This window comes from Morone saxatilis, unplaced genomic scaffold, assembly GCF_004916995.1.
Source record: "Morone saxatilis isolate NCDOM2014 unplaced genomic scaffold, NCSU_SB_2.0 Contig14, whole genome shotgun sequence".
In the NCBI taxonomy this organism is placed as follows: domain Eukaryota; kingdom Metazoa; phylum Chordata; class Actinopteri; family Moronidae; genus Morone; species Morone saxatilis.
In genome coordinates this window covers 3,004,740-3,017,701 of record NW_023339696.1, presented here as the reverse complement: position 1 = coordinate 3,017,701, position 12,962 = coordinate 3,004,740, and the positions used below count along the sequence as shown (strand labels likewise).

At 39.0% G+C, this 12,962-nt stretch overlaps 2 protein-coding genes across 3 annotated transcripts in view; one reads left to right on the top strand and one right to left on the bottom strand.

The window, feature by feature from the left end:
- Positions 1-682: 682 nt before the first annotated feature.
- LOC118323268 (tryptase-2-like) lies at positions 683-2,427 on the bottom strand (the record flags this gene model as incomplete). The annotated part of the gene is given in 3 exon segments (XM_035655212.1): positions 683-960; positions 1,769-1,943; positions 2,304-2,427. Coding segments are annotated over 3 exon segments (505 nt in total), but the record flags the coding sequence as incomplete, so codon positions are not given.
- Positions 2,428-3,786: 1,359 nt separating this feature from the next.
- The window catches only part of cln3 (CLN3 lysosomal/endosomal transmembrane protein, battenin), a 13,582-nt gene continuing 4,406 nt past the window's right edge, over positions 3,787-12,962 (top strand). The window contains exons 1-13 of one of the 2 annotated variants that reach the window (XM_035655211.1): positions 3,787-4,055; positions 4,164-4,200; positions 5,443-5,539; positions 5,687-5,770; positions 6,175-6,254; positions 7,414-7,499; positions 9,092-9,164; positions 10,045-10,188; positions 10,517-10,656; positions 12,093-12,145; positions 12,233-12,301; positions 12,473-12,528; positions 12,616-12,709. In XM_035655211.1, the coding sequence (XP_035511104.1) occupies positions 4,001-4,055; positions 4,164-4,200; positions 5,443-5,539; positions 5,687-5,770; positions 6,175-6,254; positions 7,414-7,499; positions 9,092-9,164; positions 10,045-10,188; positions 10,517-10,656; positions 12,093-12,145; positions 12,233-12,301; positions 12,473-12,528; positions 12,616-12,709 (1,068 nt within the window). In that variant the 5' untranslated portion in view covers positions 3,787-4,000. Of the gene's footprint in view, positions 4,056-4,163; positions 4,201-5,442; positions 5,540-5,686; positions 5,771-6,174; positions 6,255-7,413; positions 7,500-9,091; positions 9,165-10,044; positions 10,189-10,516; positions 10,657-12,062; positions 12,146-12,232; positions 12,302-12,472; positions 12,529-12,615; positions 12,710-12,962 lie in introns of both variants that reach the window. The other variant, XM_035655210.1, reaches the window with a different exon arrangement.

Here is a 12,962-nt window from a genome sequence, read left to right as displayed (position 1 = left end):
AACAGGGGGAAACAGCTAGTCTGGTTCTGTCCAAAGTTAACAAAAGCCTCTTACCATCACCTCTCAGACAAAGTAATTAACACATTATAGGTTGTATGTCCCCCTCCTGGCCTATTGTTTCTCCCCCCATGAGCAAGAGACACCTGGTGTCAAGCAGCCAAACTTCTGACTAGAAAAATATTTGCGTATTCATAGATTATGGATGTTTCAATAATGGAGAAGACATCATTTTTTAAAAATAATTTTAATGAAGAAATAAATATAAATATTATAATTTATATTTATTTATTTATTTATTTGGGCACGGTATGGTAGTATAAATGTTTTGTGAAATAAAACCCAAATATCCAATATCAAACACAAATTATTTTTTAAAGCAGGATCAGAAGAAGCAGATTTGATTTGTAAAAGTTTTCTGAGTTGTCAGCAAACCAACACAGTCCAACATAATAGAATATAATTGAGAATATAATATAATTGAATATAATTGAAACAACTAATCCAACTATATGGACATCCGTGGGGAAGGGGTAGGGTACTTCGATTCATGACCTCAGTGTTTCTAAAGTCTTGGTTATTGCCATTTTGTTCATGCGAATTTACAATGCATGCATGTGTGTGTCTGTGTATTCATTTGTCATTATATGTGTACCTTATAGGCTGCTTTATGTACAAAACTTACCATTAGTCCCAACGTTCCCCCAGCCAGTGATCCAACACTCAGAGGATGAATCGAAGGTGTCGTCGACGCTGGGCAGACTCACTGGGTCGACATTCGCTGAGAATGTAAGCTTTTTCTTCAGCTTCAACAGAGCGATGTCGTTCACGTAGCCATTGCCCACGGCTTGGTAATTCTGGTGACGTATGACATGAAGTATGCCTACGTAACGTTCAGCTCCCTTTTGCAGGTTGTGTGCGCCGACCCAAACGCCAGATCGACGCGCATTGAAGTCAAGCTTACTGGCAACACAAACACACACATGTTCATTGTTTTCTGCATAGATGGAAGATCATGAACAGCAAAAATCCCAACACCCATATTTTATTCTAACATGCAGGTAGGTCCAGCAGAAGTGGGACATGAGTAACATATATACGTATATAACACTGCCTTGTTTTTCCATTTGACTGGAAAGTTATAAAGCTATAAAAAGCCCAGCTGTAGTCTACCTACTAAGCACCAAACAGCAGACACATTTAAAGTGTTTCTTTAATGGCTTGTTTCTGCTGCCCCCAAGGGGCCCAAAAAGATCCGTTACAGCAGGTTTAAATAAATCTAACTGGCTGTCGCCTCATATTTTGCAAGCGCTGTCCCACATTAGCTTAGGAGACTAGAATGATTAAGTGTATCTAGCTGTTAAAGCTGCTACATCATATCATATTTCAGTGTTCAGAGATTTATTTATTGATTTGACAACAGTACACTTGTACTTAGTTTTTTGTTATATATATTGTTAATAATTTTTCAAAGGTACTTTATATTGACTATTGATTAAGGTATAATGGATACAAATGCCTTTTAAAGTACACAATACTTTAAATTAATAATAGTTACTGCCCCTAGTGCCTTGCTAATAACGTGGTCACTTTTGCTGAACCCCAACATTAAAGTCCATGGATTGCCAACGTGTTTTCAATCGTATTAACTTCTGTTGGGCTTCATTAAAGGCAGTATAGTGGCATTGATACACCTAATATGCCTACAGTACTCAAAGTTCTCATTACTATGGGTCGTTAGGGTCATGTGAAAAAAAAGACAAACACTTACGGATCCCAGCAGTGTGCAGCAGTCAGCACCCACTCACTGTTGAGGATGGTGCCGCCACAGCGCCACTTGTTGATGCCATCAGACGTGATGTTGAGGTGGACCATCCACGGCCAGCTGCCCTTTGCAGCATCCTGCCCTCCGACAATGGAGCTCCTCACCTCAGCCCCAAACAAACCTACAAAAGCAGCAATGTAAAAGGTTAAAGGTGTCCTGTAGAGTTTCTGGGGCAGTGCTGCAGGCAGTAATGCATGTTTAAACACAGTGATCAATGTGCAGCCATCACCCTTCGTTAAAGAAGTACAAGTAAATATGATTTATAATTACAAAGCAATTTTACTAGCTTTGCCATAATAGACAAGCTTTTGGCACCTCATCATCTGTTAAAGTGTTTATCAGTCAATCAATTTCAATTAAATTCAATTCAATTCATCAACTCTACTAGTAAGAGTTGTCCACAGAGTGATAAATCAACACATTTATCTTGATACTAGAATAAAGTTCTAAAAATGTCAGCAATGATGTCTGTCTGTCTCACCTCCGGTGCTGTGGATGAGTACCAGCGCAGTGAGAAGTTTGCGGAAAGCCATGGCTGTGACACAGTGGATCAGTGGCTCTGCACACTGCGAGGGAGCAGCTGCAGGTTTATATGCACAGCTGGAGAGATCAAATTCTTATCAGCACTATCAGCCTTCCTTTTTCCTCTCAAACAACGTGTGGAAAGTACACGTACAGTTTTACGGTACTGGTACTTTGCTTTAGTAATTCTCCTTTAAAGCTTTATACTTTTGCTCCACAACATTTTGGAGAGAAATATTCTGCTTTTAATTCAAAGATGTATCTCAGAGTTGTTGTACTGTTGGTTATAAGTCCAAGGCATAGTATTAGATCTTAGAATATGATCAATAATAATAATAATAATAATAATAATAATTCAAGAGATGATAATAATTATTTTTGTATTAAGATTTTGTCTGCTCAGACTACAGTCCTATATGTTGTTGTGTAACACTTTATCTTTACCTCCCTAATTTATAGGCTGTATATAAACACTCAGATTATGATGTAGTAGAATTTAGTTTTAATTTAGTCTTGTCCGCAATCATAACTCCTCATATGAATCATTAGTAATGATGTATAAATTGTTAATGAAAACTTGATAACACTGTATAATGTGGTTGCATGATTACACACACAAACAAACCCTTATATAAAGTAGGCCCATTTATTAACTGTGCAATGTACAAATCACAGTTCCCGGGTGAGTTTAAAACTGTTCATAAGATCATGAAGACACGTTATTATTTATAACAACAACAAGTATATTTTAATCTGTTATCCATAATATAATATGAAACTATGTAACATTATGTCATAAAGCATTTACACTAGTTATGGATGCATCATAACAGTGAGTTATAATTGTCCTTGTATTTGGTTACAACAATATGGTTTGTGTTTGTGTTCTGAACCATTTATTAAGGGTTTATACTGGTTATAAACGTTAAAGAGGGAGTTGAAAGGCGCAAATACAACCATGACACAACGCTGGTGGTGCTAGAGGCAGAGAACTGGATCACAGTTTCTTTAAAGCCAGCTGAGTTATTCTACTTTGGTATTTTCATGTTGTTTTTCATTTTTGTTTTCAGTTCAGTTCAGTTTCAGTTAGTTTAGTAGGTAGGCTCATTTCGGTCTGTTTCCGCTGATCTGACCACTGGTCGCTGAACTGAGACAAAGGACAATAATAATGGACATGGATTGATACAACTTTGAGTTACTTTTTAGTGTGAATCTATTATTATTATTATTTTTTTTCAGTTTAACAAAAATGTTTTTTTACCACCTCATTTTTGGTTGACTCATAATATAGTAAAGGATTGCCTTTGTGATATTAAACATACTGTAACTACATAGGGATAATAAACGCGTAACAAAGTTTGGGCTACTATCTCATTTTAGCGTCACCGAACAGGAACCTTTAGCGTTGCTTTTGTTTCCGCGGGAGTTTCTTCGTACGGAACACCGCGTTTCATGTGACGTCTTTAAAGTGAACAGAAACAGAAATAGGAGCTAACACACACAGACAGACAAAGACTAACGCCACTTGTGGAAGCTAATTTAGCTTCGTAGCATACTACAATGTATCCTGAGTGCTTGAACGGTTGTTACGGTAACTGTTAGCCCGGTTGCTCGCTGTTGTTTTGTTGTTTATTTTATCCGGTGCCGTTTGTAAACATGGAGCAGGCAGCCAGCGTCAACGCAGATCCCGTTCAACGCTCCGACAGCAATGGTGGGTCTGTCAGCTGTGTGTTTGACTTTACTGACAGATATCAGATTGTACACATTATTATTAGTGTCATGTGAGTCGCTAACGGTGTTGTTTATCTGTTGTTTACAGGTCGCTCCACACAATGGCGCAACTGGAGTGGATTTTGGTGAGAGTCCAGAAGTGAAGTGTTAAAAACCACGGCTCAAATACTGAGACAAATACTATAATGCTACCAGTTTCCACAACTACATTTAAAGTGTTGAAGATAAAGTCCGAACCGATGCAGCCCACAGCTTCCTGTTACTGTCTGAACAGCTACATATCCACTGTGAGACAGATGGAAGGAACAGAAACCTCCTGTGTGCTCTTATTGGTGTTTAAGAAATGAAACTGCTGACATCTTTTGTAGTTAAAGAAACAAAAAGAAGAATCATTGTTCCTTAAAAACGTTTCAGATCATTTTCAGTTTATATAATATCACAGTGCTTTTATACGATTCTGGCTGTTTGTTGTGCATGGTCAGGCCTTTATACAGGTTTATTCTACAGTAAGGACTATACAGAATATAAATACAGTTTAATATCTATCCTGAAGACTTTGATTACTGGAGGGTCTCCTTGGCCTCACAAAATGATCCAACACATGAACGAATCACAATGTATGTATATATAAATGTATGAACATTTTTTATTGTTCAAACTGCAAAAACAGAACTTAAAAATAAAAAAAAGATATGCCAACAACTTTAACATCGCTTCCTTTTATAAAATAGTTTTAGCCCTATAAACCGAAGGTATTTAAAATAAATGTTCTGTTGCACAAGTAAGAATCCCGCTGCTGTGCCATGGTGTTTTGCCCTGTTAAAGGCAGTCACTTCTAACTGTAAGAAGGTTACGCAGGTAACAGGCCTCCCGTCTCAATACAGCTGCTCAGTTTGCCCCGACGGAAGAGCTCTTCACGGCAAAAAAAACAATATGGCTTCCGATTGAAGAGCTGCAGCAGTTGTTTCAGTAATGCACTGGTTTGGTTGTATGGGAAAAATTCCTATCATACGGGAAATTAAAAGCAGTACATCGCCAGCACTTTGTCATGGTAGAGAAATATAAAACTATATATCACTATTTTTTGAACACCAACTGAAATAAGTGCGAAGTAGTGGTGTCAAAAAACTTGAATTCTGAGCCTTGTTTGCCAGTATTTCTCTCTTATAGCTCCTCATGTAATTTATATTTTTATAACTTTTTCATTTAGGAAAAGTTCTTGTAAAGACAACATTTAACAAACTCTTATGACTGAATGTGTTTAGTCAAAGAGAAGCCTCTCAGCCAGTGTCTCAGTTGTCAGTTATTGATCCATGTGAATCTGCTTACCCTGTGTTATCTGTCCCCTCTTGTGATTACCGCCTCAGGCTCCTTGGATTGTGCAACAACTTTGCGTATGTTGTAATGCTGAGCGCCGCCCATGACATCCTCAAAAGACAAGAGTCAGGAAACGCCACAGCATCTGTAAGAAGGCCAATTTGTACTTTGATATTATCTTTCAGCAGTGACCCTTGCTGTTGCTAAGGGCTTGAAGCTTTAAAGTGTGTATAGACATAAAGATATAAAGCAAATTCATTAACACTTTTTACCGGTTTCCTTCTTTCTCCCCAGAATTCACCCACCGTGGCTGTGGATTTCCAAGGTGGGAACAGTAGCAACAGTAGTCGCTACGACTGCAATCCTGTCTCTACTGCGGTAAATGAACATTCACTACACAACACAGAGTAACCTTAACCACACTGGATGGCAGGGAATTATTAGTTTCTCACTCTGAGGTTCTGTGAAAACGTCCAATAAAAATAAAATGAGTAAACAGGCACTGAAACTAAAAACCACCTCAGGTTTGTACAGGTGCTAGAAATCTGCTGCTGCTTGAAAACACCACATTACAATCCAACTGTTTAACGTTTGAAAAGTGCTTAGATTTGGGATAAAGTGCTTGAAACTGCTTGAAGTTGTAATAATTTTAATTAAAATTATGTGCAGCTTTTCACCATGGCAGATAATATTTTTCCTTCCTTCCTTTGAAATATAAACAGTAATGATTTAAAACCCCACTCTCTTGGACTGAGTGACAGCTCTGGTGCTTTTCTCCTCAGGCTGTGCTGTTAGCCGACATCCTCCCAACACTCGTCATCAAGCTGTGTGCTCCCTTTGTGATCCACAAGCTGCCTTATGGGTAAGACAGGTGTGTCAGGTGTAAATATCCAGCAGTCTTCCCATCACAGTAAGGTGGAGGTTACTTTGGTGCCTCACATTACTTTCTGCCACTACAATCTTATGTTAGAGATAGGACTTTATTCCAAATTCTCCTCTGTTTAATGCAATGGTGGGATTTTATTGAAGAAATGTGCAGGAAGTGTTCAGTTTTATGGATGTCAGCTCTTCAAAGTGGAGCCATTTTAGTACACAGCACCTGAAAAGGACTTCCTGTTGTCTCGGAGACAATAATAATAGCACCTGGGACACAAACATACAGTGTTACAGTATACAGTTGGATAATTGTGAGACAGTAGAGATATTTGATATTCTTATTTTTATGTGTCCTGGAATATATATCATTTTAATTGTTTGGTGTTTTAATTCCAAAAAAGTATGGTGGCACGACACGAGCTGTTCGAACTCTACGCGGGTGCTTACACGCACACTCAATCATAGAGAGTCAGTGTTGCAACATGGCAACGTTCTCACTAGATTTAGTGACTTTTCAGACCCTCTAAATGACTTCATTTCTAAAATGCGACTGGTGTCAAAACAAGGGAAAGAAAGAAAGATATATTATGTTGTAATTTATTCCCATGCATGCTGCTCAAACAGCACCGGGGTCTCTCCCTCTCCTCTTGTGCTGTGTGCTGGCAGTCAGTGGGTGGATTGGTGTGTTCCTATAGCTTACATTTAAATAGTTTATTTGAGCTTCTCCCTCCCTTTGTAGATGTTTTTTTTTTTTTTTACTGCAGATCGATGTCCATGTAATGAGTTTGTGATTATTTGGCTAAATAATAATGATAATCAAAGTGTGTGTATGTACATTTCCATCGCTGTTGCATTTGCAGTGATGACTGTTAGAAGTCAACAAGAATCTGTAACTTAGCCAGTGACTGAAAGAATAATGAAAACTGATTGTAGCCACACAGCTCGGGTCTTTTAAATGTTTTAGTAAGATTTAAGTGCAGGGAACAACTAGCAGAGCTTCCGTGGCAGACCAGAATGAGTCAATGAAGTGATGCTAGTTACTGAAACAAAGTTGCTAAACTATATTTATTTAATGTTATTGCACTACATGAATATTGAATATTGTATTGTATTGTACATTTCCTGCCTATTTCCTGTTTTTCTAGTTTTCGAGTGTTGTTCTGTGCCATCATGGCAGCAACAAGTTTCCTCCTTGTGTCCTTCTCCTCGGCTGTGTGGATGAGCATTATAGGTAAAGACGCCTTTTTTAAAAATTATTAGTAATTTTAGTCATAGCTTTTATCATTATTGGTGGTAGAACTTATGGTTGATTAAATTCAGCTCAGATCATTTGCCTCGGTTACATTTCCTGTCATCTTATCACAACGGCGTCATTTCACAGAACTATGAAAGCACTTTATTCTTATCATGACTCACTGAAGTATTTATCACCATGCTAAGACTGATCAGTGAATCGATATTTATTTGTGTAGTTACAGACTTCTTTGAACTTTGGACTTTAAGAGAAGGAGTCAAATTAATGTAATGAAGCAGTCAGTCAGTAGTAGTTGGTATATTTGTATTAGGGAGCAGTAGGTTTAAGCTTTGATACCCGGTCCTCTTCCTCCTCAACACATCCGATGTCATTGAGGACAACATCACAACCTTCCTCTAGTCACTGTGTTGCATGATATGACAGACCCCTCTATAGTCTGCAGAAATGTGATTACATTTACATTACAGTACATTTACATTACTCAACTGAGGATTCTGCAGGGGTCCCACTGTCCCTCTGAGCACTCGATGGACAGGGCCTTTTTAACCCTCTAGGAGGCCCTGGGAAAAACAGTGAGCTATGGGCCCTTATGCACTCTCTCTGCACTTCATACAAAAAATACAGTTGATGATACAATAGGAGGATGATTGATAAGTGTCTGAAAGCTCCCTGTGGAGTAAGCTATTGCTCTCACTATATTGATTTTATAGGTTTGAGTGAATGATTTTGGAAATAGCTGAGTTTGAGTAAATGTAAGGTTTATGCAGGTTTATCTGTTAATTTACTGAGTAAGCTAATGCACTGGAAATAGACCTTACCACCCACCATGGACCTTTTTCGTTTCAGAGTTGTTAAGCTGATAACATTAAAGGTTATATATATGATTATTAGAAAATGAATATAGCAGAACACAACTATTTGCTGTGTAAATATATTGACATATATAGTATCTGTGAATGACGTCACACTCCCTTTGCCCTGTTTTGATCCCCGAGCATTGTTCTCTGGGCTGGCTGTGGCTGCATGTTGGTGCATGTTGGTGCATGTGCGTCCCTTCGTGTACAACTGTTGGCTTTGAGGAAAGCCACTGAACTGCTGTTTGACCAAACCAGAGTCTGTGATTGTTGAAAAGACTGTGGAAAAACTAACAAATAGTGTTATTTATTTTCTGTTCAGTTTGAAGTGCGTTATACGATAATCTGCAATTATATGAATGTCATTTTAAAGTCCCTGTCAGCCACAAACGTGAGCCTGTGTACACTTGAGCCCACTTGAGAACTGGCACACTGAAAGGAATTAATGACTGGACACTGGCAGGCACAAAAAAGGAAGATCCAAAATTCTCAAGATAGACTAGGGCACTGCGTGTGAAGTAAACTGGAAAAGAGGAGGTAACATGATCTGATCTATGGGGGACATAAATGATTCAGGATTCACTTCACTCTTCATGGTCAAACAAAGGAATAACCCTTCTAGTAATTATCCCTTTTCTTCTATTCATGAGCATCTCTGTCCTTCCCCACCTCACTCACTCAGATGAATGACCCTCTCTACCACTGTGTTTCTAGGAGTGATCTTCGCCAGTATCAGCTCTGGGCTGGGAGAACTGTCCTTCCTCTCTCTCACTGTCTTCTTCAGCAGGTAAACACAAATTCCTTCCATAAGATGAGATGACTAGATCTAAATTAAACATCAGCAGACGACATAACTTTGACATAGCTGTACCTGAAGAGTAAGGTATAGTCTGGTAAACAGTGGGACATTATACAATACTGCATATAGGAAGCACTCTCAAAAACCATTTCAAAAGTGAGAACATGTTGTTAAAAGACAGCCAGCCAACATGCTTTACTGCAACTTTACTTATGACCATTTATAACCATATTTCTTTTTTTGACTTTCTGCCGTCCAGATAAAGTTGTGTTGTTGCTTTGTGATTCAGTTGTATGGAAGCCTAATTCTGCAAGGAATTAACCTGTTAGGAAAGACATAAATAACAATATTAAGCATAACTAAAACAAGTGATACTGAGTATATAAATTCTGATTGTAAATTGAAATTAAAAAAATTACATCTTTTTAAGTAAAACATAATTTTTTTTAAAAAAGGTCAAATATGACGGTGGTTGAAATAAATAAGGAATGGACGCAGTGCAAAACACGCGGCCCTTATAATCAGCACAAGCTGCTACACTGACCACTGAAACATCAGTCTGTTTTTTTCTGTATGCACGACTACGCGGTCCTCTAACAGGTAAAAACTGCAGAGAGCTGTGTAGTACATTAGTGCAGTCTGTTTAAAAATGTGCCTCACAGAGGCAATGTGATACACAGTGCATCCATATGTGGATCCAGTTAATTCATCAGTGCCAGTTAATATATTCCAGCAATTATATAGAGTTGGTCTAACAGTCCATGTGTGCGCATGTATGTGTATTTCTGTCGGTCATTTAATACACTGTGATGTGTGTGGGAAAGATATTTAGTTTGGATTGTAAACACTGGTTTCCCACCTGCCTCAGGGATGTACTGGGAGGATGGGGCTCAGGTACTGGTGGTGCTGGTGTTGCTGGAGCCTTCCTCTATGCAGGCCTCACCCAAGTCGGCCTGTCACCCCAGACTACACTGCTGATCATGCTGGTGGTCCCGGTTGCTATGTTGATTAGGTAAGTGTTAGTGTTGTTAGTGTCAAATTCTGTATTGTAGAAGCACTGTTAGAAATGTCCCTTTAGTCTCACCTTCTGGGCTGTTTGATTGCCCAAAATAATTTCCACCATTCACAATGTGATTAAATCCAAAGAGAGTGGCTGCTCTTTATAAATTCTGTTATTGGATTCCACAATTAATTCAAATGTACTGGCTTTCTGTCCTCATATTGGCCCTCGCACGTCTTTAGCTTTTTTCTCTGTTCATTCCTCTTGTTTTACTCTCAACACTAATGAAACCATTCCTCCTGTCTCTTATTTTTTTTGCTTATCCCAACACTACCACCAGCTATTTCATCCTGCTGGTTCCTCCATCTTCATTACCTCAGTGGAAAAGCAGGGAGACAGAATATGCAGCTGTTGGCTCGGAGGAGAGGCGGCAGCTGATGGATGAATCAGAAGAAGAGGAGCAGGAGAAATCCACCCCAGGTACATGTCCTGGGTGTTTGTGGGGTCTTAAAATTGGTGTAACCTGCCCTACAAATAATAAAAACATAATAAATTGATAGAATTAAAAATAATTTGACACTGAATTATAGTTAACAAATCCTCTGAAAGCAGGACTTTTAAAAATGCACCAATATATTGTTTTGTTAATCTAACAGCAGAGTTTAACATTAGCAGCAGTTGTGCAATGCTTTCATTTGGAAGGCCAAGGAGCAGTGCATTGCCTTAATCTAATCAGATAATAATGAAAGCACATGTCTGTTTTGTGGGGGAGGGAAAAAGTTTGATCTTAATTAGGCTTTTATGGCTTTTTATGTTTGATGATAGATGCACTGCAAACTCTAAATGAATGCATTAGACCTCAGGCCTTCTTGTGACTTGTCATTTATGAGGTCAGATAACCTCAAGGGCTCCAGTGGTTTTATCTTGGTTTGGTTGGAGGATGTTTATGTGTGTGTGTGCATTGGAAGAGATAACAGGAATCTGTATGTGGGTGGATTTGTGTGCGGTAACAGATATTAGAAGTTGCATGTTATCTGCACTGCAGTGAAAACTGATACCAGGTTTTATATGATAAATGCTTTAGCTACAGAATTAGGACTCAAGCATCAGCTTAGTTCGTATTTTCACATTCGATATTTAGAATTTGTACTTGATGTGTAAACAAGACAGCTTTGGGGTTTTTATTTTTTATTTTTTTCACTTGATGTCCACTCTTTTAGCTCTGTTTTTGGTCTTCACTTACTGCTCAGAAAATATCTGGGTCTGTAGCTGCTGAATGAGAGTTTCTAAAAGACAACAGCTGTCTGCTGCTGCCAAAATGTCAAAGTCAATCAAAAGCAAAAAGCTGGAAAACCAAAAGGAGCCAGTATTTGATGTTCCTGTCTGATCTGCCAATGATTGACAGGAACACATTTTTACAGTTTTCGGGGTGAATTACGTAATAGATTTTTGGAAATATACCCACTTTCTTTCGAAGAACAAGATAAGAAAATTGACATCAGTCTCAGTCTAGTAGGTAGCTGGAGTCAGTATGTGGTTAGCTTAGCTTAGCAAAAAAGACTGGAAACAGGGAAATGGGGAGACTAGACGTTATAAAATCCACCTACCAACACCTCTAAAGCTTGCTGAAAACAGCAAATTGTGGTGGAAGGGGGGAATGTGTGCTGGATGCCTGCAGGCTGTTTATTGATTTGGTTTATAATAATCTCTATACAGTATATGGATGGTGGAGTGACCAGACCACAGTTTTGTTTGAGTTACTGCTGTTCCTCAGGAATGATGCCCAGCATTTGTCATTTGATACACATTAAAAGGTTGTGGGTGTTCTCTCCCACTGCACCGTGTAATTATAAAGTACTGCTGTTTGTTATTGAATAACTACACAGGCCATGTTATCTTCCCCCTGAATGTAACAGAGGACAGGACCACCGGACCTCTCACCTTCACAGAGAAACTGCACATCATCAAAGTAAGTGTACTCTTCACGTTACATGAGACTTGAGTGTTTGACTGTTTGTTTGGTTACACTGCTATTGCTCTTGATTCCTGTGAGCAGGGCTTGCTGAAGTTTGTGTTTCCTCTGGGACTGGTCTACTTTGCTGAGTACTTCATCAACCAGGGCTTGGTGAGTTCTCCAGTGGCCTCTGGCACCACATCCATCTTACTGCATGTTGTTAAGCCAACTTCCTTCTGGTATGGGCTGTATGGACGTATGAGATGTAATGTAACACACTTAGATGTGTAATTGTGATCCTACTGAGTGACAATAATTATTAAAAATAATTTCCTTTTCCAGATGGAACTCCTATATTTCCCCAACTCTTCCCTGTCCCACGCTGAGCAGTATCGCTGGTCGGTTAACATCACTAGAATATTATTCTGAAGGAATTACTGTATTTAGATTGGGTTTGGTCATTGATTGTGTGTGTGTGTGCTCAGGTACCAGATGCTGTACCAGGTTGGTGTGTTGTTGTCTCGATCCTCCCTGTGCTGTGTGAAGATCAGGAAACTGTGGACTCTCTCTTTGCTACAGGTGGGCAATAGAGAATAAAGTACAAATCAGCTCAAAATGGATCTGTTAAATGTAAGGCTGCCTGGATCATGTTGTCCTTAGAGGTCCAGTGTGTAGGATCTAGCGGTGTAGTTGCAGATTGCAGCTCAGTCGCTTCACCCTCCCCTTCCAAGCGCCAAGGAGAAACTACGATGGCTTTGAATCGCACGGAAAATTTGGTTTGTCCTTTCTGGGCTACTGTAGAAACGTGGCGGTGCAAGATGGCAGGCGACCC